The sequence below is a fragment of the Caretta caretta genome, chromosome 1 (assembly GCF_965140235.1).
Source record: "Caretta caretta isolate rCarCar2 chromosome 1, rCarCar1.hap1, whole genome shotgun sequence".
NCBI classification, from domain to species: Eukaryota; Metazoa; Chordata; order Testudines; family Cheloniidae; genus Caretta; species Caretta caretta.
Genome location: NC_134206.1, coordinates 252,977,959 through 253,001,855, shown reverse-complemented (window position 1 = coordinate 253,001,855; position 23,897 = coordinate 252,977,959). Strand labels below are relative to the sequence as shown.

Here is a 23,897-nt window from a genome sequence, read left to right as displayed (position 1 = left end):
TCCAGCAGCGGGGCTCTGGCAGCGATTTAAAGGGCCAGGGGCTCCAGCCACTGCCGGGAGCCCAGGGCCCTTTTTAAATTGAGGCCTGGGGAAGCTGCCCCCTGCCAGTACAGTCAGCTGTGTACCGGCTCTTGCCGGTACGCGAAACCGTACCAGACCGGCTTACTTTCACCACTGCCGATGGCCCCATTTCAGCAAAGCTAATAAACTTAAGTCCATCCCTATTCGTGACAGTACTTAACCATAAGCATTGAGTGTCCTACTGAATTAAAAGGATAATAAGCCAATACTTAAACATTTTGCTGGATGAGGCCTAGAGCAACTGAGTCCTAAATGTATATAGTGCTGTGTGGGATGGGAGTAGAAGGGATGGGGGAAGATCCCTGCACAACCCTTCTGCATCCAGAACCAGCATCTGCCATCCAGCAATCCTCAGCCAAACCAGCCAAGGACTCTTGCCATGTCCTCAATCCTACAAGTCTTTTCAGCCATATATTGCATGGTATGTTCATGATAAACAAATAAAAAGATAAACAAATGCACTTTGTACATTATAGGAACAGGAAATAACTGGGGTGGATGAACTGCTTCAGGAAAACCAGCCCAGGCTTTTGCCCCAGACTGAAATGAAATTTTTTTTGGACATTTGGAACTCTGGTTTATCTTTCTCTCTTTCGGTTTTTGTTTTGTTTTGTTTTTCATTAGAATTTACGGCTCCCTTGCACTTTCTGGTTTCAGCTGGATCCAGAAGTGGAACCACTGAAATATCATTGCAGAGGCTATTCACAATATTTCAACCCAGCAATCTGGCCAGGACAAAGAAGTGAGAGATATCACAAGAAACCCTGTTCTAGTGGGGTTTCTGTAGAGATTAAAGAGACCCAGCAAACCATAGCTGGGTTGAATGCAAGACTCTTTATTTCCTGGTCACACAGACTCTTACCTCCCTGCAATAGGCACCCTTGTGGCAGCTCTAAACATTCACAATAGGACCACATCCCCCTTTCTGAGAAAGGAAGGGGGGTCATAAAACCTTTATTGAAACTTTACATTAAACAACAGCATATCACAGGAATGAAATATCAACACAAAACAAGAACAAACAGCCCTGTGAAGGATAGGGTAGGCTGCCTGAACTTGCAGCCTTTGGTCAGGGGTTTATTCTCCCCATTTAAGACATTTGGCTATTAGTCCTCTGATTTCCTTGATTCTCAAGATCTTCTGTAAGCCTCCAGGAATGCAGGAGGCCGTCTTTCTCTTGCTGGATATCTCCTTGCAGGGAGAGGATCTGGAGGACATGCTGGTAGTTCTATGCGGGCAGGTGGGATGTTGTTCACAGGTTCATTCTCAGGGTAGTAATCAGGGTGTATTGGACCTCAACTTTCTTGCCATCAATAGCTCTTCGGGGCTGAATCCATTTGCAAAAGGTGTTTACTGGTATGCCAACAGGGGGAGGTGAGGATCTGAGGATTTAGAAAGAAGTTATTGTATTGTCTTCACGGAACAATCTGCTTCACCATTACTCAGAGGGAACTGTGGACTTTGTGTGAAATGAAAAAAACCACAGGTATCTGCAAAACCTCTTAAAGGTCTCTGAGGAGAACTGAGGACCCTTGTCAGAGATGATTTGCCCGGGAATCCTGAAACAGGCGGAGACACAGGCTTTTTCCTCTCCACAACTGTACTTCAGATGGTCTTGAGCAACATGGCGACTTCAATGAATCTTGAGAAATAATCAGTCATCAAAAGATAGGTTTTATTATTCAAACAGAAAAAGATCCATTCTGATTTTCTGTCCTGGTCAGTCTAGTAGAGCAGATGGTGTTAGAGTTCTGGTGGCTTTCCTGCAAGCGCAAATATTACATTTCTCAACTCTCTGTTGTCGTTCTTTGCTCAGCCCAGGCTCTCTCCCTGCATTTTGTAATGCCTTGCTGTCCCTCATGCAGCGTGTTAAGGATTTTCGGTTGCATTTATGTAGGGATAACCAGTCTGGACCCCTTCAGCCGTAGACCTTGGTTTATAGAAAGATCCAGAAAAACTGCCTGGGATGATTTCATAGAGGTTTCTGAATGTGCCTGTTTTATCCTGCCTTCTTTGCAATAAATCATGACTTGACTCAGGAATTCATTTGTCTCTTGCCTCTTTTTCAGTTATTTCCAGAGTTCTTCAGTGCTTGGTAAAGTGGTATGTATTGCATCTACAAAAGCTTCTATGAGCAACCCCTCCTGTTTAGACTTGCTGTGGTGTGTTTGATTTCAGGGCCTCGGAGGGTACATCAGCTGTGGCAAGATTCTTCACAGGTCCATGAGCAACTGATTGTTGAAACCTCACGGGTCTCATTCAAAAATGTTGTATCTTAGGTGGTAATTCATCTAGGTTTTCTGACCCTAGAAGAGCAACTAACAGTTTGGGGTCAGTGTCCACATGAAATTTGATGCCCACTAGAAAGTCTCTGAAACATTCAGAAACCCATGTAGTGGCTGGGGCTTCTTTTTCTATTTGTGTGTAGTGCTGCTCTGTATTGGTGGCTGCTCATGAGACATACACTACTGGGCACCACAGTGAAGGTGATTATTCCATATCCCAGAAGATGAAGCATCATCTGGAACTGTGATGGATTTATTTGGCTTATATAGGGCCAAAACTGGTGGAGTTCTCAGCTTTTGCTTTAGTTCTCTGAATGCCCGACTCTGTTTAGTTCCCCAATAGCAAGAATTTTGTGGACTCAGGAGATCTTGCAATGGCTTTGACTTCTCCATTTCCCAGGTATATCACCAGGCCCATGAATCAGCATATTTCACCAACACTCTGCGGCTCTTTCATCTGGATAATCATTTGCACTTTCTCTGGATCTGGTCTGACCGCTGTTCCATCAATGACCTGATCTAGAAACTTGACTCTGTCTTCTTGGAATTCACACTTGTCACTTAGCATAAAGTCTTTTTTCCCTAGTCCTTCCAGGACTCAAAAGAGACATTGGGTTTGAGTTGATCCATATATAAGGATATCATCCATTTGGAAGAGAACCCCTTCCAAACCCTCCAGGATTTGTGACATTTTGCTCTGGAAGTGTTCTGGAGCAGACAATATACCAAATGTTAGCCTAATGAAACAAAACTTTCCAAATGGTGTGATGAAGTTCATAAGTAATGCAGATTATGCAGCAAGGGTATCTGCCAAAAAATAGATTGGACATTAATTTTGGGAAGACTTTTCCTTCTCTGAATTGTCCAAAGATGTGTTCAACACAGGAGAGTACATGTCACTCTCTACAGCCATTCTCATTGACCTTGGTGAGGTCTACTCAGATCCAAACCTTGTCATTTGGTTTTGGAACCACTACCATGCCAGCACACCATTCATTTGGGGGTATCTAGTCTGAAAATGACACCTATCTGGTATGAGCTCTGCTTTCATCCTGGGCATTAAAGAGGGGGAGACTCTCCTACACGTCAGAGCAAATGGCTTTGCATTTATAGAAGTTTAATGTGGTATTCTCCCTCTGATTTCCCCGTCTTGGAATAATTTGTGGGAACATCTTCCTGATGTCAGTTTCTAGGTCCATGGTAACTGGTTCTATCCTTATAACCAGGCCTAGGGATGTGATTGCTTGGCAGACAAGTAGACAATTCCATAGGCCATCTACATTGTAAATGTCTTGGGATGTAATCTTCTTTCCAAGGTTTAAAATGGCCAAATGTTTTCCGTTCACATTTAATGGGGGTTGTCCTGATACTTTCAATATGTTTTCTTGGCTCTTGAAGTGTTGGTGCTTTCATCCTCCTATGTAATGATTTTGGATTCATTGTTACATCAGCACCTGTCTATCAGAAGTCTATTTCATTCTTTCCCAAGGCGATGGTGGTGATCCATGGTGGTTCTTTTTCATCATTTGCTATGGCTCCAAGGTGTGTGATCACAGTGTCTTTTGGATCATCTTCTTGAAAGACAGCTGCTACTATGCATTTAGCCTGGCAGAGTGCGACACAATGTCCCCTTTTTAGAAAATTCCTATATGCGCTATTCCTTGATGGACAAAGTTCTTTGCTGTGAGGGGATTTGCCAAACCATGCACGTTCTTTCATGCTCTTGTTTTATTCCTTTTCTTTACTCCTTATTAGCCTAGCACTCTCTGGATCCCTCTTGTGCTTGTACTGATCTGCATGGGTATTATTTCTGGGCATTCTGAGGCATTTTCCTCCTCATGTCTATGCTTTCTACAGGGGGTTCCTCCTCAAAGTTATTGCTGGGAAGAGTCTGTTGCTTATTTATGTAATGACTTTGGAGGACTACATTGTTGGCTGTCTCTAGAGTGTGGTTAAGGTCATTTTAGAGTCTTTCTGAGAGTTGGTTGTGCCTCAGCCCTACAATGACACTATCTCTGATAAGTTCTTTACTCATTTCCCCAAGCAACAGTATTGAAGTTGTACAGTGTTGTTCTGAAATCATTTCCTGACTCCCCTTCTCTTGCTTGTGTAAGTGAAATCATGCCTGCTCAAAAATTACCTTGTGGCGTGGGATGAAATACTTATCCAGTTGTTCTTTAACAGTATTGAACTGTTTCCTCTGAGAAGCTGGGAGGCTTCTGGTCCCATTGGATAGAGCAAGGTATTCACTGGTTTCTTCTCTGATTGTTGGTCTAAACCAGAACCTGACAGAATATCTGGAATCAGAGTGGCCATCTGGCGAACTGGTATTGTTGGGGGCCTAGCATTAGCATCAGTGTCTCCTACTTTCCTACCCTCACTCCCCGTTGCAAAATCTGGACTCACCATAGCAGTTCTCGCTGAGCTGGGTTTTTCAGGCCTCTTTTCTGCCTGTTCTACTGCTACCTCTGTGAAGCTGTTTTGGCTGGGCTGGAGGGCTTGCTTGTCTGTTTTCCTTTCCGTGATCTGTCAGAATTTTATTCAATCCCACTCTGGCACTATGGAGAGATTACAGAGACCCAGCATACTGTGGTTGGTGTGAACAGAGCAAGACTGACTTCATTTCCTGTTTACACAGACTCTTAACTCCTTGCTCTCTTCCCCCTCATGGCAGCTCTAAACATTCACAGTAACCCACAGTTTCCACTCCAATTTCTCTCCTGCAAAGGCTCTGAGAAGCAGCCAAATCTTTAGATAATTATTCTGGTTGAACTGTACCTTTGAAGATTTGCCCACCCATAGAAATAAAGCCCCTCTTTTACCTGGGGAAAAATAGACTCTGTGGTAAAATCTTGTGAAGTTTCTCTTAGTCTCTTTATTCAGAAGATGTTATTTTTGCATGAGCTGTGGAAAGTTCCTTGCTGAGATGTCATAGGAGGCACCCAGGCTGTTAGTGCTCAGGGATTCAGTGTTGATGTTTCCTCTGAAGTACCTTAGAATTTCACAACTGTGGGGCAATCTTAAATGGTGTCTCGCTCAACTCATACAGCTGGCCTCACTGTTAATCAAGCTGTCAGGGTGAGACTGGATGTGGGACAAATGAAAATTTTACCTATGACGTGCATGGACTGTGATTCAAGGTTGGGCATACATCTTTTCAGATCTTCCATGTTCATGGTTTGTCTTTCCGGGCTAATGAAACCTGAGTCTTTCTGTATGGAGACTGCACTAATTGTTTTGGTAGATGATCTCCTCTTTGCGGTGGATAAAGGTGTCCATTCTGATACTGTTAGATCTATCAGCTGCCTTTGATCATCATAAGATTTTGCTAAGTTGCCTGTGAACCGGAGGATAAGGAGGCCAGGCCATTTTTCAGTGGCTTTATTCTTATTCCTGAGAGGTCACAGGAGTCTGCACTAGACAATTACTCTCCTGCCCTGTTAGTTCCTTGACATGGGGTCTTCAGGACTCCATCATGCCTCCTTTTTTGTGTCCATAGGGCTGTTAGGAAGGCTAGTTAGGAGGCAGGGGCTCCACTGTTTTCACTATGCTGATGGCATCCAGCTTTACATCTCTGTTTCATTTGCTCCAGCCAGTGTTACTCGGTGTTTGCTAGATGTTGGGTTTGGTAGAGCCTGGGGAATGGATGACAACTAGCTGGCTGAAGCTCAATACAGATAAGACAGAAGTGATGTTGGTAGGATGAAGGAAGCAATCAGAAAATATAGTAATTATATCTGCCCTCTTAACTGAGGGTTTGTACCCACCATTTGTGATTCAAGTTTGTAGTTTGGGAAGAACTATTAGATCCCCAGCTGCTGCTAGTTGATCCTAAAGCAGTAGAGACAAGGCCAACTGATTTTTTCTCATCTACGTCAGTCCAGGAGGGTTGTGACCATTTATTTTGGGTACAGAATTGGCTGCCATTATCAATTAATTAATTAATTAATTTGCATTACCAGAGCACCTAGGAGCCCCCGTCATGGACCCAGGACCTCATTATGCTACACACAGTGCAAACACCGACCAAAAGAGATGGTCCCTGCTCCAGAGCACTTGGACCCCAAATAAGACAAGAGACAACAGATGGAAACAGTCAGCTAGACGGAGGAATACAAGGAAGCAGTACTAGTCAATATGGTAGGCAGTGGTCAAGGGACATCAGCAGACTAAGCGTTGTCAAGTTTTTGTGTAGGCATCATGGAAAAGGAGAGTTTGAAGTAGGATAATGAGTTAGTTTTGTGAATGTTTACAGGAAGCTCTTCCCAAGGGTGAGAGACAGCATGTGAGAAAGCACAAAGGTGCTTGGTGGAAAATTTAACAAGTGGGTGAGGGAAGCTGGCATCATGGACTGACCTGAGGCTTGAGTCAATATTTCAGTAGGGACTGAGAAATACTAGGTAGTGTGGGGATAGGCTATGAAGGGCCTTGAAAGTGAAGATAAGTAGCTTATGTTTGATGCAATAGAGAATGGGGAGCCAGTGGAGGGATGTAATGAGAGGGGCGGCATGGTCAAAGCAGTGGACTAGGAGAATCATCTTTGAGACAGCATTCTGAATGGATATGAGATGGGCAAAATTGCATTTGTCAAGCCAGAGAAAAGGATAACAGTAATGGGGACACAAGGTGATCAGAGCCTGGAGGAGAGTTTTAGCTGCACGGATGGATAGAAAAGATTGAATCTTAGAGATGTTATGCAGAAAGAATTGGCAAGATTTAGACAGAACCTGAATTTGAGGACTTAGAGAGAGATCTGAGTTGAAGACGATGCACAGGTTATGGGGCTGAGCGACAGGCAGGGAGGTGGTGTTGTCCACAGTGACTGAGAAAGGAAGTAGTGGGGGAGGGCCTGAAGGGGGTAGGGAGATTTAAAAGCTCTGTTTTAGTCATTTTGAGCTTGAGCTGACAGCTAGATATTCATGAGGAGATATCACCCAGACAGGCTGAGATTTTAGTTTGGGTGGAAGGATACAGGTCTGTAGAGAGATAGATCTATGAATCATCCCATAGAGATAGTAGTTGAATCTGTGATTATCCAGAGATGATCTGTGCTTTTTTCTCCTTGAGATTACACTACTATAATGGCATTGCACATAGGGCTACATCTTAAATCAACTTGGAAACAGAAGCTAGTGCCGAATGCAATCGCTCACTTTTTAGGTACAGTCTCTCCCCATGAGCACATGACAAATCTCTGTGCTCCAGGACTACACAGGCTCTCTGTTGATTTCCAGGTGGAGTTGAAAGAATTAGTTTTCCCTTAAAAAGCCATAAATGGCTTGGGACCACCGGGCTGATTGTGCCATAACTTCCACAGCTGCAATCATCTGAGGCACTCATGCTGGAGCTGCCATGGTCTGAAAGAGAGTGAGCTGCCATTGGGAATTCTTAATGCAAAGCCTCGACCTTTAGAATTCACTGTCCCATTCCCCTAAGATTTTTGGAGAGGGAGTGGGGAGCCGAGGTCTGGGTTTTGAGAGTGGAGAGTGAGATTTTCTGCATCCTTGGTTATGGGAAACATGTAGCGTTTAGTTTTATTTTGTGAATAATGTATTTTTAAAATATAGCAAAGATGCCAAGAGCCCTGGATAGACATTAGTTAATGTTTTGAATAACTCTCCATTAATAAGTAATTATACGTATTGTAAATTTTAACTGTATTTTCCAAGTCAAAGGGAGCATGGTGTACTGGATAAAGCAAAAAACTAGGTTCCAGGACACCTAGTTTTTCCTCCTGCCTTTGCCACTGACTTGCTGCATGACCTGAGCAACTCACTTAGCCTCTCTCTGCCTTAGTTTCCCTATCTGTAAAATGGGGATAATCATTAACTGTCTCATGGGGCTCTGATTGGATCCATTCATTGAGGTTTATAAGGCATTTTGATACCTTAGCACAGAAGAGGCTACAGAAGGGCAAAGTATTGTTGTAAAACTTTTGATCATTACTGTTCATTCAAATGAATCAGAATTAACCATTTTTCATTGTCTGAGGTATTGGAAGTTTCATTTGTGTGAAGAATTTAGATTAACATTAAATACGGAAGGTTTTGGAAACCATTCACCTTGAAGATTGGCAAAACTGGCATATTCAAAGCAGAAGTGAAAGACATGTTTTATCTGTGTTGCCCTTTGTAATTATGCTGCTGAATAACAGCAGTATTATCACACCAGGGTTAGTGCCAGAGGATTACCCAAAGTTTTTTAAATGGGATGCTAAAGTGGTGCAAACAGGTGCACAGACAAAGAACAAAAAGAGGGGGGAAAAGTGAGAGAAAGAAAGCTGAGGCCTTCTAGTTTCAGCCACATAGCAAAATTAATGGTTTCTCTAAATGAGTGGCATGGTTAGATTACCATTGAACTTGTAAAATTAGAGGAAGGAGTCAGATTCTTCATTACACTCTTATTTTAATTTAAGCAAAGGGGGCTACCCTTAATTGTGCATTACCTCAAAAAACCTTTTCACTGGAATAATTTTGCAGCAGTCAAAGTGACTCCTAAGAATAATAGTGCTGTCTGAAATCAGCTAGCCAATATTTCCCTTTACAAACTGTATCCTGCTAACTGAGAATTCTCTTTGATTGACCCCTGGGCACAGACCCAGAGGGAGAGAGCGAGAGAGAGAAGACTTCTAAATTAACAGAAAAAGGCCTTAAAATCAAAACAAAACAAAACATGATTTTGCTGTTATAAAATATTTGTTTGCTGTTGATATTTTCATCGTAGTCTTTTTGTTGATTTGTTGTTTTTATATACTTTGCAACCATCAGGACATTTTTCTCTAAATCACACCTCAAGCACAAGTACATACGTTTGCATGGTTCATTTGTGAGATTAAACCTTGGGAAGCATGTTGCTGTCCCCACTGGGTTTGGAGTGTATATTTCAAGACAATATACATGGTAGTATTATAAGCATTATGTCCCAGGAGTAAGTGTTAGGGGTTCCATTTCGGCCTCAGGTGTGAGCATTTAGGGAAATTTCCAAAGGGAGCACTGTGCCCATGTATCAGAGAATGCTCTGGATTTGAGGGAAACTTTCCAAGTGGAGGTTGGGTGTGGCAGGACTTCCACAAAATTGAAAGTGGGTAGTCAGACAGAATGTCTGCATTTCCAGCTCTTGGCTTTTGTCTATGGGGAAGGCACTGTGTATTTGGTTATCCTCCTCCCCATGGCACTGAGGGAGCCTTCCAGGCAAGGGGAGGCTGCAGATTGGCTGATGGCAATGGTGTCCCCTACAGACCTGTGAAAAGTCATGTGGGTTAGTAAACCTAGGGCAATGGTGACCTCAGAAGGTATGGCTCCTGTTGCATAATTCTTCCCAGATCTCCTCTCAGCTGATCACATAGGTTCATGCTGGCCTTTGGAGTATGCAGTAATACTGGGCTGCTTGCACCTTTGTCATGTCAAGAAAAACCTACACTAGTCTTGGCTCATAGACTCTGTTTGAAGGATAAGGAAATCTCTGAGCCAAGGCCTGCCTCGCTCTCCTCTTCCTTTCCTTCACTTGCCTCAACACATACTACCCCTGGGCCTGGGTATGGTTCGATGTTCTGCTGCAGGCAGTGACAGATGCAGGAATGAAAACCCAAAGATGCACCATCCCTCAGTGCCATCACCCTCCCCTCTGTCCCATCCCTTGCAAAGTCTCTTGCCTTGGTCTGCAAGGCTTTGCTGGTTCTCTCCATTTCTCTGTCAGAATCATTCTAATTCTCTCATGTGTATTTGGGTTTTTAGGACTGATGATCCTGGGTGTCTGGTGTGCAGAGCAACCAATGAGTCGCCTGTGATTTGTAGCACAGTGTAAGACAGAAGAACCTATCCGAGCACATAGGGATCTCTGCATATCTTGTAAAATCAGCTACCGCACTTGCATTTGCATGAATGATATTACAAAGCACTCAGTGCTATATCTAAGATAGGAATCAAACCCTTAGCCGAGGAAAGGGCTATTTCATAATTAGTTTCAACTGGAAGCCAGAGGGCGGTTGTGGTGGAGGTGGTTCAAAATCTTCCTTGAATTAGGCTTCTAATTTTACTATTAAGGCAAGTCTTTATACTGGACAAAACTAGACCCTGACTCTTTTCTTGAATCTGAATTTTGTGGCTCTGTCCCAACTCTAGCATTAACAAAAACTCATAGGGTTACTTACCTGAACGGACTTCTTGAGTCTTATACTATTGCTTAATACATCCCTAACTCAGTTTTAATTGTACAGTTTCCTTTAACATTCTTCCATTATCTTTATTACAAATGACGTAGCCACCTTGATAGTCACTGTACATGTGCAATTTCCATTGACTTCAGGGGGGGTTCCATTCAGACAGCAGTTCCAGAATAAGGCTATGTACCTCTAATGTACTGAAAGGTGCAGTGCGGAGAAACAGTCCTGTGGGCTCAGCCTAGAATACAGCATCTTCCAAAACTGGCAAGTCATACCAGGAAACCTGAGCGTAAATGAAGAATCCTCATTGCTTGACTACATGAGAAATGGGAACTTAACTCTTGTTTTCTTTGCAGTTTGTGTGCAGCTGGTCTGCTCTCTATCAGGGATGGAGAATCTTCTCTGGACATTAATTATCTCTATTAATGTCATCGGATTTGGCTTTTCTATATATGGCCACTGGGGAAGTCAGGGCTATAAAGGGGTGGTGGCATGGAAGAGCAGATTCCTAGTTTCTGCAGAGCAGAATATGAATCCATTGTATAAATGATGACGAAACAGCTGCTGGCTCAGAGACAGGGAAGTCTGGGGAGCTTCTGTGATGGCACTTTTCGGCCAGAATTCCTAATGAGTCAGTAAAACGTCATTCAGCTGTTGGGCCCCCAAATGTTAATCTTGCATACAACTCCTAGTAGTGCTATTGGCTATCCTGACTAATCAGAATGCACAGGATTTCCAACTAAGACTGTGGCCATCTCAGTGCTGTAGCATGGCTGTGCTCTGTTAATTAGAGGATGGCAGTACTTGAAAAGAGAGTTCCTGACAGATAAAGTGATTCTTAGTGTAAGGTCTTAAAATCCCAGCCGGTAAGCTGTATGACCGAAACAAACCACACTGAGTTAGTGGCATCATGGGTATACAGATGACAACCGCCCTATGATGCCCCATCCCTACGTTCCCCTGCCAGATCCATTCTTGTGTGCCAGCAAAGGCATTGAAATTGCCTGGGTCAAGACTCTCAGCAATTTCAGTCCCCTGCTCACTCTCAAGAATGCGAGCCAGCAGGGGAGCCTAGGGATAGCAGAGTACGCATGCATGCTCTGTCTGCAACCCCAGCAAAACCCATCACCATTCTGATTGTTGTTTTGATCCTACTTCATGCTTAGACTCTTCCAGTCTTAGTTTAGGAGGGCTGGTATTTTTAACTTCTGCATCAGGGAAACATGTACAATAATGGATGGTAGGTTTTAAGGTGAGGCTAATTTTGATTTCCCGGTGAAGACTAAAGTGGTGGCTCTGACCTAATAATAATTATAATTAATTTACTGTTGTTGTTATTTCATTTGTATTCAAGTAGTGTTTCCAATCAGGATCCCAGTCAGGATCAGGCCCTCTTGAAGAGCTGGTCAGAACCTGGAATTTCCATTCTGTGGGAAATTCCAAAATTTTGAATTGTTTTGTTGTTCCAAATCAGAACAAACTTTATTGAAATGAAACATTTTGACTTTATTGAAACAAGTCATTCAGATCATTGTTAGTCAAAATTCAGCACTTTTTGCCAGAAGAACAGTCAGTCAGAAAACCTGAGGTCAGCTCTAGCCTCATTGTTCTCTGTATTAACATAGACTAGAAAGGTTTCAGAGTAACAGCCGTGTTAGTCTGTATTCACAAAAAGAAAAGGAGGACTTGTGGCACCTTAGAGCTGTAGCTCATGAAAGCTTATGCTCAAATAAATTTGTTAGTTTCTAAAGTGCCACATGTACTCCTTTTCTTTTTATAGACTAGAAAGGCAGCTTACAGTCTAATAAAGCCTTTTATATGGTTTGGGTTCCACTTCTTTGGCAGTCTGCTTCTTTCCCTGTGCCACACTGCAGCAGACATGATCAACTGAGCTTCCCAAGATAAATGAGTCTTGGTTAAAATGTAAAGGGGCTGAAGGCAGGGCATTCTCATCCTTCCTTGGTCTGCCAGAACCTGCATTTGATGACTTTTTGGTCACGTGGCAAAATTCACTTGTTTCCCTTGCGTTTTTCTGCAAGGATTTGATTGGGGTGAAGTTTGTTGTGCATGCAATAGGTTGTTAGGTGTTTTGCTCGCCAATGTATTTTAAAAATGTTTTCAATCATGCTGGTTGGCCAGATTCTCAGCCAATGTAAACCAGGAGCCCTTTGAGCACCACTGATTTGCACTAGCTCAGAATTTGACTCACGCAGCATGTTTTTAATTTTGGTTGATAGAACATGATAAGTGCAAGTGGAAAAAAAAACTAGGGGGATATTTTCGAAGTCACAATGGCAGTTAGGTGTCTATTGCCTATTGAATCTCAGCGGGAGGTAAACACTCAGTGGTCCACTTGGACCACTGAAAACTTCCGACTAAATACATACTATCAGGGTTGGTCTGACAGCCTTGAGTTGAGTGTGACCCTTTAAGTATTTTTTCCCCTATTTTAGATTAGCAGAGTTGGGGGTAAATCCTGACTGTTGCTTTTGCAGCACAAAATAAATATCAGACGTGCTTGTTTGACAGGACTGAATACATGGAGTAGAACTTAATGCTGTACAGTACGTGTCACTTTTGTTAGTGGGAACTATGTGCAGGAGGTTTCTGGGAACACTGGAAAATATAGGTAGCTAATAAAAAGATTCTTGGAAAAAAGAAACAGTTGTTGATTTCTGAGGTCTAAGGGAGTAAACAGGAGAACAGCAATTGTTGTTGTTGAGTTGTCTTAGTATGACACAAAGCATATGCAAAAAGAAAAGGAGTACTTGTGGCACCTTAGAGACTAACCAATTTATTTGAGCATAAGCTTTCGTGAGCTACAGCTCACTTCATCGGATGCATACTGTGGAAAGTGTAGAAGATCTTTTTATACACACAAAGCATGAAAAAATACCTCCCCCCACCCCACTCTCCTGCTGGTAATAGCTTATCTAAAGTGATCACTCTCCTTACAATGTGTATGGTAATCAAGTTGGGCCATTTCCAGCACAAATCCAGGTTTTCTCCCCCCCACATCCCCTCCACAGACATACACACCCACTCTCCTGCTGGTAATAGCTTATCTAAAGTGACCACCCTCCTTACAATGTGTATGATAATCAAGGTGGGCCATTTCCAGCACAAATCCAGGGTTTAACAAGAACGTCTGAGGAGGGGGGAGGGTAGGAAAAAACAAGGGGAAATAGGTTACCTTGCATAATGACTTAGCCACTCCCAGTCTCTATTCAAGCTTAAGTTAGCCTGGTCCAGTCCACACAAGAGATCCACTTCCTGGACACTACAGTGCTAATAAACGATGGTCACATAAACACCACCCTATACCAGAAACCTACTGACCGCTATTCCTACCTGCATGCCTCCAGCTTTCACCCTGACCACACCACACGATCCATTGTCTACAGCCAAGCTCTGCGATACAACCGCATTTGCTCCAACCCCTCAGGCAAAGACAAACACCTACAAGATCTCTATCAAGCATTCTTACAACTACAATACCCACCTGCGGAAGTGAAGAAACAGATTGATAGAGCCAGAAGAGTTCCCAGAAGTCACCTACTACAGGACAGGCCTAACAAAGAAAATAACAGAATGCCACTAGCTGTCACCTTCAGCCCCCAACTAAAACCCCTCCAACGCATTATTAAGGATCTACAACCTATCCTGAAGGATGACCCAACACTCTCACAAATCTTGGGAGACAGGCGAGTCCTTGCCTACAGACAGCCCCCCAACCTGAAGCAAATACTCACCAGCAACCACATACCACACAACAGAACCACTAACCCAGGAACCTATCCTTGCAACAAAGCCCGTTGCCAGCTGTGCCCACATATCTATTCAGGGAACACCATCACAGGGCCTAATAACATCAGCCACACTATCAGAGGCTCATTCACCTGCACATCCACCAATTTGATATATGCCATCATGTGCCAGCAATGCCCCTCTGCCATGTACATTGGTCAAACTGGACAGTCTCTACGTAAAAGAATAAATGGACACAAATCAGATGTCAAGAATTATAACATTCATAAACCAGTCGGAGAACACTTCAATCTCTCTGGTCACGCGATTACAGACATGAAAGTTGCGATATTACAACAAAAAAACTTCAAATCCAGACTCCAGCGAGAAACTGTTGAATTGGAATTCATTTGCAAATTGGATACAATTAACTTAGGCTTGAATAGAGACTGGGAGTGGCTAAGTCATTATGCAACGTAACCTATTTCCCCTTGTTTTTTCCTAACCCCCCCCCCCCCCCCCCCCCCCCCCCCCGACGTTCTTGTTAAACCCTGGATTTGTGCTGGAAATGGCCCACCTTGATTATCATACACATTGTAAGGAGAGTGGTCACTTTAGATAAGCTATTACCAGCAGGAGAGTGGCTTTGTGTGTGTGTGTGGGGGGGGGGGGGGGGGGGGGAGAAAACCTGGATTTGTGCTGGAAATGGCCCAACTTGATTACCATACACATTGTAAGGAGAGTGATCACTTTAGATAAGCTATGACCAGCAGGAGAGTGGGGTGGGGGGAGGTATTTTTTCATGCTTTGTGTGTATAAAAAGATCTTCTACACTTTCCACAGTATGCATCCGATGAAGTGAGCTGTAGCTCACGAAAGCTTATGCTCAAATAAATTGGTTAGTCTCTAAGGTGCCACAAGTACTCCTTTTCTTTTTGCGAATACAGACTAACATGGCTGCTACTCTGAAACAAAGCATATGGAGGCACAGCTGCTTGGAAACTGAGATGGAGGTATCACTATGTTGAACTCCCCTTGCAGTGTGCACTGCATTCACTACAGAAGAAAGAGGCAATGCTAAGTCATGCAGCTGTGATGTGCCATGACACATGCGAGTGCTTGCTGGTATACTCTGCCAGTGCAGTTGACAAACGGAAGGCTGTTATTATCATTTCTGTGGTCTGCTCTGAACCACAGCTCACTCTTTGTTCCCCAGGTAGCAGGAATACCGTTGCAAGCCTACAGGCACTCTGTTTTGTAAGCACTGGGCATGGTAAGGTTTTAACTGCACTGTGCTTGTGCGAGAGGGTTCTCGGCAAGCTGTTCTGCACGTGAAAGCATTTCTTGGGCCACTTGAAAGCTTTTGGGGATTTCTCGCCAATGCGTTTTGTAAGGAGGTGTTTGTCACTGTTTATTTGAAAAGTAATGGAACTGAGGCATAATGCCTGTAGTTATTATTTAGCACACGTGGTAGTGGTGGTCAGGGCTGCAGTACTGAAAATGCCCCCTGGAACCTTAGGGATGACCTATGTGGGGAAGAGGGGTAGTCATTACAGTTCACATGAGTAACTCTGTTTAAGAGGAAGGATGGTCTTGGGGCTAAGGCACTGGCTCTCAGAACATGTTGGTTCAATTCCTGCCTCTGCCACAGGCTCCCTGGGAGACCTTAGGCAAATTGTTTAATCTCTTTGTGCCTCAGTTCCCTATCTTTCCCTATTTATACCCCCTCCTTTCTCCCAGTCTTTATCTTCTCTGTTTAGTTTTTCAGCTCTTTGGGACAGGGAGTGTCTCTCACTATGTGTTTGTACTATGTGTTTGCCTAGGGCAGGGCAGGGCAGCTCTGATCTTGGTTGGGGCCAAAATGATACCATAATACAAATAATGAACAACACAGTGGGCTTGTGCTCCACTACAGAATGCAGATGGAGACAGTGAAAGTACAAAGTGCTGACAGAAGTGCAGAAGAAGAAGACTAGTGATTCCAGGGAGTAACATCGGGGATGAATTTTTCCCAATCTGTATTTTTAAAATGGTATAAATATGTATGTTCTTGTATTTGGCTCTGAAGGAGTGCATTATGGTTCTGAAGGAGTGATCAGGAGTTATGGAACATGCATTATGTAACGCAGATTGTCTCAGGATGTATGTCCAGAGCAGACTGCAAGAGTTTCAGATTCCCTTTGCAAAAATATTACCTTAAATGTAAAAAACAAACAAACAAAAAACCCACTCAAGCACAGTTTGCTTTAATGTTTTTCTTGGATGTGTGTTTGTGTCTGTACTCTTCCAGCATGAGCGATCAGACAGCAGAAATGGAAAATGAAATGCTTTTGTTTGTTTTTTAAATCCATCTCAAATACAATTCTGCACCTGCGGTGTTAACTTCCTTATACAGCTTCACTGCTGACCTCAGCCTTAATCTGCAGGGACCAAACTCTGTATGGGTGAAAGGTCAGACCAAGTATTGACTAAGCCTGTCCCTGCTTAGCTATGCGATCCTGTGCTCTTTTTGAGTACAACAGTCTCATCAATTTCAGTCCCCTGCTGGGACACAAGACTAGAGCTGGTAGAGGAGCAGAGAGGTGGTGCAATGTGTATCCATGCATTAACTCCACTTGCTCAGAACAAACCCCGTGTCCTGGCTTGGTTTATTATGAGTCACTCAGATCAGCAGCTGGGATGTTTAGATAGTTGCATCTCTCATTCTGGAGGGCGGATATTTTCTAGATGGGGGCAACACATTGAAAAAACCCACAAGTTTTAGGCTGGGCCGGTTCGGGGCCCGTGAGGCTTGGCAGTATCACATTACAGCTGTGGACCCTTTAAGCCTGACCTTGGATATATCCTCCAAGTTTTCACCCAGAACTTCAAGCACATAAATTGAGTAGCTGGGATACCTAACCACCTGATTTGCACAAGCAAATGCAATTTTCATGTGCAAACTTAGAGGTGGGCAACCACAAAAAAATTGCACAGGCAAATATTCAGGCACAAACCTAGTGGCTGGATTGAAGCCCCTCCTTTGGGTACATCTCCACAACAGCGGGGCATGTGCCTCCCAGCCTGGATTGACAGACTTGTGCTAGCTTAACTCAAGCTAACATGTTTAAAATAGCAGTGTAGGTGTTGCAGCATTGGTGGAGGCCCAGGCTAGCCAGCCAAGCTCAGACCCTGGGGTTTAGGTGGGCTTGAGAACCTGAGCTGCTGCCCAAGCTTCAGTGTCCACCCTGACATTTTTAATGTCCTAGCTCAATCCAGGCTAGCATGAGTCTGTCCACCCAGGTTGGGAGGCTCACTGCCTGCTGCCATGGAGACATACCCTTTGAAACTCTGGCCTCTAGTGTTCCTTTAGCACTGTATTATTATTATTACTGAGCTCTCAGACATCACATTTCATCAGTAGAGCTAAAAGTGCATTACAAAGAGGCCCAGTATCATTTATCACCATTTTACAGATGGGAAAACTGAGGCACAGAGAGATGATGTGACCTGCCCAAGGTATTTGTGGCTTATTGCCCAGATACTGTTATGATTCTCTATGCATCTCTAAAATGCTTCTAAGTATTTACCAGTCGATAAAGATTGCAGTGGCAAGGGAGATTCCTGGGTTGGCATACAGCTAGTAGAGCCAACTTTGCACCAGCCCCACCTGATGCAGACAACGTGTCAGGTCCTGCTGTGGGCAGGGCAGGGACATTCCATAGTGGAAGGGGGTGTGATGTAGGCTGAAGGGAGTGGGGCAGGAGAAAAATTTGCTCTGCTCATCTCCAGCTGGCAAAGCATGACCCCTAGAGGATCATTCTAGGTCAGCATAAATTAGAACAGCCCTATGGTTGCTCTCGTTTGTGCTGGGGGACAGCTTGGCCATTGGCTGCCCACAGGATTAAGGGAGGGGAAAAAGTGGTTTAGAGCCACCTTTGCCTTTCTCAGCATACTCAGCTACACAGAGCAAGAGCCAAAGATTGCATCCAGACTGTCTGACAGGTAGCTGACTTTGTTAGTGAGGAAAATAAGCTGGAAATGAAGGAAAACTGGTAATAAGAACAATAACCTCCTTACTGTTTTCTAGCAATTATTTCTGTGGAATATTGACTCTCACTCCGGCAGCATCACCGTGGACCAACTTTTGGTAGAGCTGAAGGCTGGAGGGATAAGTGAAGAGCATGAGAAAGCCGTGCAGAGAGAACTGCGACACATCCAGAAACTAGATCTTCTTGATTTCTTGACTTACCTGCCACTTTTTGTTCTTATCCACAATTCTGTCATTGCCAATCCACTGGATGATTCGAGAACAATCTGACCAACTACCTTAACTCTAGCAGAAGGGAACCTGATGTCTTATGAAGGCTTCTGATTTACCATTTTCCAGCAGACACCACAGATTGCGGTGATGGTAAGGAACAACAGATCAGAAACAAAAATTGCAATTCCAGTCAATACACTAGTACATGTAAATACAGCAAGGCCTAATCTGCAGCCCTCAGTCACCTGAGTAGTCCTTGCAGGAGTAAATCAGATAGAGGCTCAAATACTGAGATTTGTAAATGTAAATTTTAAGGGTACATTTGGCACCCACAGAGACAGTGGCTGAGCCACAGTCCTGGAAATGTTCCCAACAATTAAACTGTCAGGGTTTCTGTGATGCTGTAGCCCCCTTTATACATGAGGGGCCACATTTTCAAAAGGTCTCAGCAACCACAATTGTGCTCAGACTGGCTACTTCATGTAGGTGCCTTGAATGGGAAGAGTTGGATCCAGAGCTCTTTTGAAAATCTGACCCGTTATCTGCCTTTATAATATATTTTTTAAAATGATTATAAAATACTAATGTAACGTGTAGGAATTCCCTTTTCTCCATTTATCTCAGCCAGTGCACTTTTAAGTCTGGTTACTGTGACTGGCCTATAACTATTGAACAGGTTATTTCTAGTGTGTTGTGAGAAATAGGCTGAAAGCACGAAGGATTAATTTTGCCTTTTCAATCTGATCACAAACGTTTTGAAATTACATTGTTAAACTATCATTGGGTAAAGTGAGATAAACAGCATCTGGTTCAGGGTAGTCAGCCAGTGACGGAACGTGGATCTGCCTAGAAGAGTCAAAAGTAAGAAACTGTATCAGACAAAAGCTGATCCCAGCGGGCTTGCAAGGATGTTGTCTCATGGGGGATGTTGATGTCACATACGGCAAAAGCAATTGTGTATATAGGTGGCAATCTATAAGACCTTACAATAGACTCCTATGGAACCTTTGCTTTGTCTTCAGGGGGAGTTTTGTTTTACTAATGTTAGGCATGTTCAATGATTTTCACTGTGTATTTGTAGCAGTCACAGGTCTTTCACAAGGATTTTGCTTAGATACCTAATGCAAAGCACTCTGGACCAAATCCTGAGCTGGTGGAAATCAAAGTATTGTACCATCTGAGGTAGGATAGCCAACTTTCTAATCACACAAAACAGAACAACCCAACCCTGCCCCACCCCTTCTCGGAGGCCCATTCTTGCTCACTCTCCCCCCCTCCCTCCGTTGCTCACTCTCCCCCGCCCTCACTCACTCTCACTGGGCTGCGGCATGGTAGGTGGGGTGCGAGAGGGGGGTGAGGGCTTCGGCTGAGGGCATGGGCTCTGGGGTGGGGCCAGGGATGAGGGATTTGGGGTGAAGGAGGGGGCTTAGGACTGGGGCAGGGAGTTGAGGTACGGGGTCAGAGTATGGGCTCTGGGCTGGGCTGGGCTGGCTCCAGTGGGGCCAGAAATGAGGGGTTCAGGGTGCGGGAGCGGGCTCTAGGCTGGTGCAGGGTGTTGGGATGCGGGATTTGAGGACTCCAGCTGGGGGTGAAGGCTCTGGGGTGGGACCAGGGATGAGTGGTTTGGGGTGAAGGAGGGGGCTCCAGGCTGGGGCCAAGGGGTTCAGAGTGCAGGAGGGGGTGAGGGCTCCAGCTGGGGCTGTGGGCTCTGGGGTGGGGCTCAGGATGAGGGGTTCAGGGTGCAAGAGCAGGCTATAGGCTGGGGCAGGGTATTGGGGGGGTTGCAGGCTCCAGGAGGGAGTTTGGGTGCGGGAGGGGACTCCGAGCTGAGGCAGGGGGTTGGGGTGCAGGAGGAGGTGTGGGGTCCCGGTAGCACTTACTACAGCTCCCAGGAAGTGGCCACAAGGTCCGTGCAGCCCCTAGGTGCATGACGGCCAGGTAATCTCTGTGCACTGCCCTCGTGCCTGATGGCACCACCCCCACAGCTCCCATTGGTTGCAGTTCCTGGCCAATGGGAGCTGCAGAGCTGGCACTAGGGGTGGGGGCAGCATGCGGAGCCTCCTTGGCTGCCTATGCGCCTAGGGGCCGCAAGGACCTAGCAGCCGCTTCCGGGAGCCGCAAAGAGCCAGGGCAAGCAGACCCCTGGCTTAGCCCCAGACCCCTGCTGTGCCGCCGATTGGACTATTAACAGCCCCGTCGGCGGTGCTGACCGGAGCCGCCAGGGTCCCTTTTCAACTGGGCGTTCCGGTTAAAAAACGGATGCCTGGCAACTGGCAACCCTAAGCTGAGGTCCTGGCAATATATATTTAGACCCTACACATATTTTTGTGAGTGTCTGCCAAGCCTTAATCAGAATCCAGTAAATGCATACAGTAGTTTGGTATAATTATTGCCTTGAAACATGCCTGAGATTCGCAATCCTCATTGATTTAGGCTTTAAATACATATCTAGACTGTTTAAGTAATAATAAGATAATGCACTTGCACTAAGGGAAAGTTATAGGATGACTTAATTATATGTTCGGTTGATCAATTCAATGTGAAAACAGTTAAATCAATATTTTATTGCATCATTGTAAACTGTGGGTAGGGCTTATTAGATTACGGATAGTGGACTGACATTCAAAAGCATGTAACTGAATCAAATTCCAAGTAAACGTTATTTGTGCAATTTAGAAACAGTTAATACCTTCCAGTTGAGCAGATTTGTTTCTAATGAGTATAACAGCTGTTTATATAAATCATAGGCATGCAGTATTTAAATATGATACTAATTCACCTGGCAATTCAGTCCAGAGCACTTTGTGAGAAGCTTTGTTACAGTGTATTGAAATAAATCCAGCATTACACAACTGTACCTGTTTCATTTTACAAAAGAAAAGGAGTACTTGTGGCTTATGCTCAAATAAATTTGTTAGTCTCTAAGGTGCCACAAGTACTCCTTTTCTTTTGCAAATACAGACTAACAGGGCTGCTACTCTGAAACCTGTTTCATTTTAGTTGTTCAGTTCTCTGTGTGTGTTTTTTGCCTTTGAAAATGCTAAAATATGTATGGCCTAATTTATCTGTTCTGTCTGCAGAAGGATATGAGTGACAGCTTCAGTGTGGTGAACTCCTAGACATCTATGGTCTTCCAACTATGGACTGTTCATACACTTGAACATTATCCTTCTTATTTATATTACAGTATTGCCTAGAGGTCCCAGACAGGAGTGAGGCCTAAGTGTTGTATAAAGAAAGTGAAAGACGGTCCCTGCCCCCAAAGAACTTACAATCTGCATAGAAAAGAAAGACATATAGAAACAGGGAGTTTGTCTACATGGAGAGTTAGTGTGTGGCAAGCTGGGGTCTAAATCTCCAGCACACTAGTCTTCTGGCCATGGCACTGGCCATGTGGGCCCTGTTACCACGCATTAAAAAAAAGATCTGTAGTGCGTTTTGATTTATTGTTGTTACAAACTGGAGAAGATCAAAACACATGACAAAAAATTTAGTGTGTGGGAATAGGGTCCACACATCCAGCCAGTGTGCAGAAGGCTAATGTGCTACAGACTTACACCCCAGTTTGCCACCTGGTAACTCTCTATGTAGCCAAGCCCAGAGAGAGAAAAAGTACCCAGCCAAACAACAAATATGCAAAACGTCAAAAGCACAGAGCTTACTAGTTTCTAGAGCTGGTTCAAAACATGGAAGCCTACATGAAAAATATCAAAGTTGTTTGCATTCTGAAGTGCTCAAAAGAGGCCCTCTCCCTGTTTTTGTTGTTCTTTTTGTCAACATTTTCTCTGCACTTTTTTTTTCCAGTTAAAAAGTTATCAACAGTGTCATCAAAATGGTCATCAACATTTTTCACTTACTGAAAAAATGGTTGGGTTAAATAAAATTTGGTAATGATTTTTGATGATATTTTGATGAAAAAAATCAAATATATTAAAGAGGCAGGAATATTTTTGCAAAAAAACAAAAAATTCAACCCTGATGGCAATTTTTCCTGAAAAAAATTGTTCTCAAATAAGACCATTTTGCAACCAGGCCTGCTAGTTGCACTCCTCCCCTTGCCCTATTTTTTAATTTCCACATACCAACCTCTTTTTTCCCCTCTATCTACATTCTTCAGCCAACTTCTGGTGCCATCTCCTCCTCCTGCCCATCCAATATAGCTTCCACTTCAGCCTGGGACTAAAAAGAAAAAAGTACAAACTGGCCGAATATGTCTACAGCCTGTCCCTTCATTCCATTGGAGGGGTGTGTGGCTCCCAGCAGGGGCCCAACATACTACCCCCTGTCTCCAGTAGTTTCTAGCAGGGACTCTGTGCTGCTCTTTCTACCCTCCCCCGATAGAAAAGTGGCTTATGGCAAGGTCTCCTGGAGGAAAGGGCAGGAGCCCCCTTAGCCAGTCTCTGACCTCTGCAGCCTCCGGCAGTGACTCCTGGCTGCTCCCCATGACTGCAAGATAGCTAAGATCCCAGCAGTATCTTCTAGGGGCGGGAGATAGCAGCCTACATGGTCAGTCCCAGCTTCCTGAAGTCTTTGGAACAGTCCAGCTGGGAGCCACTGCCAAAGACTTTATGGAACTAGTCTGTGCTTGCTGAGTTGATGCTGGAGTAGATGTGTGGCACTCTAGTTCTTTGTGTTTTAATTTGCAGTGGGGTATGCTGCTTCCCTGAAGGATGCAGCAGAATTGGCAATGCCTTATTTTAGTTTGTACGGGAATTGTTGCAAAAGTGGCCTCAGATAACTTTCCTTGCTTCTTAACTTCTGCTTAATAATAGCAATGTGTTTAATCAGAAATGCTTGAGATATCGTCTTCAAAGTAGCGGCTCACCAATTTTATGGAAGAGCTGTAGAATGGACCTCAAATCTGCTCCAGGTTCCAGCACTGCTGTATGGTGATGAGCACCCTATCCATAATTATATGCATACAGCTTGCTGAATGATTTTGACCCGGCAGGTAGTAAGAGGGGAGACAATACACATACAGTGTATTGACACACGGCATGTCCCCCTGCAGGCTAACAAGGCTGGTAGAAACAGAAACCCTCTTCTAATCAGTCTTCCTGTAGTCATCAGTGTTGCCCTTGCAGCAAAGAGGCTCTTCAATATTCTCAGTGGAACCCCTGCAAAATATGCATCGGAGTTGCTCAGAAGAATAGATCCTGATGTTACAATCAAATGGAGAGGGATAGCACCAAGCAAGACAAAGCCAGGCTCTGCCAGGGAATGTTAGTGCTCTTGGCTCATGGAAATGTTTTCCCCTCTGCCACCACAAGTTTATTGAAGGATCAGTGCTTAGTTGAAATAAGCCATCAGCAAATAGGCCCGGAAGCTGATTCACTTTCCTCCTTACCCCTCTCCCTTTTATTCACCTTCTCTTTTCCCC

General features: G+C 44.2%; 1 protein-coding gene across 1 annotated transcript in view; it reads left to right on the top strand.

The window, feature by feature from the left end:
• Nucleotides 1-19,864, top strand: part of C1H12orf42 (chromosome 1 C12orf42 homolog) — a 253,372-nt gene extending 233,508 nt beyond the window's left edge. The window contains exon 16 of the mRNA XM_048831554.2: nt 18,344-19,864. Within this exon, the coding sequence (XP_048687511.2) occupies nt 18,344-18,574 (231 nt within the window). The 3' untranslated portion in view covers nt 18,575-19,864. The remainder of the gene's footprint in view (nt 1-18,343) is intronic.
• The last annotated feature ends 4,033 nt before the right edge of the window (nt 19,865-23,897 follow it).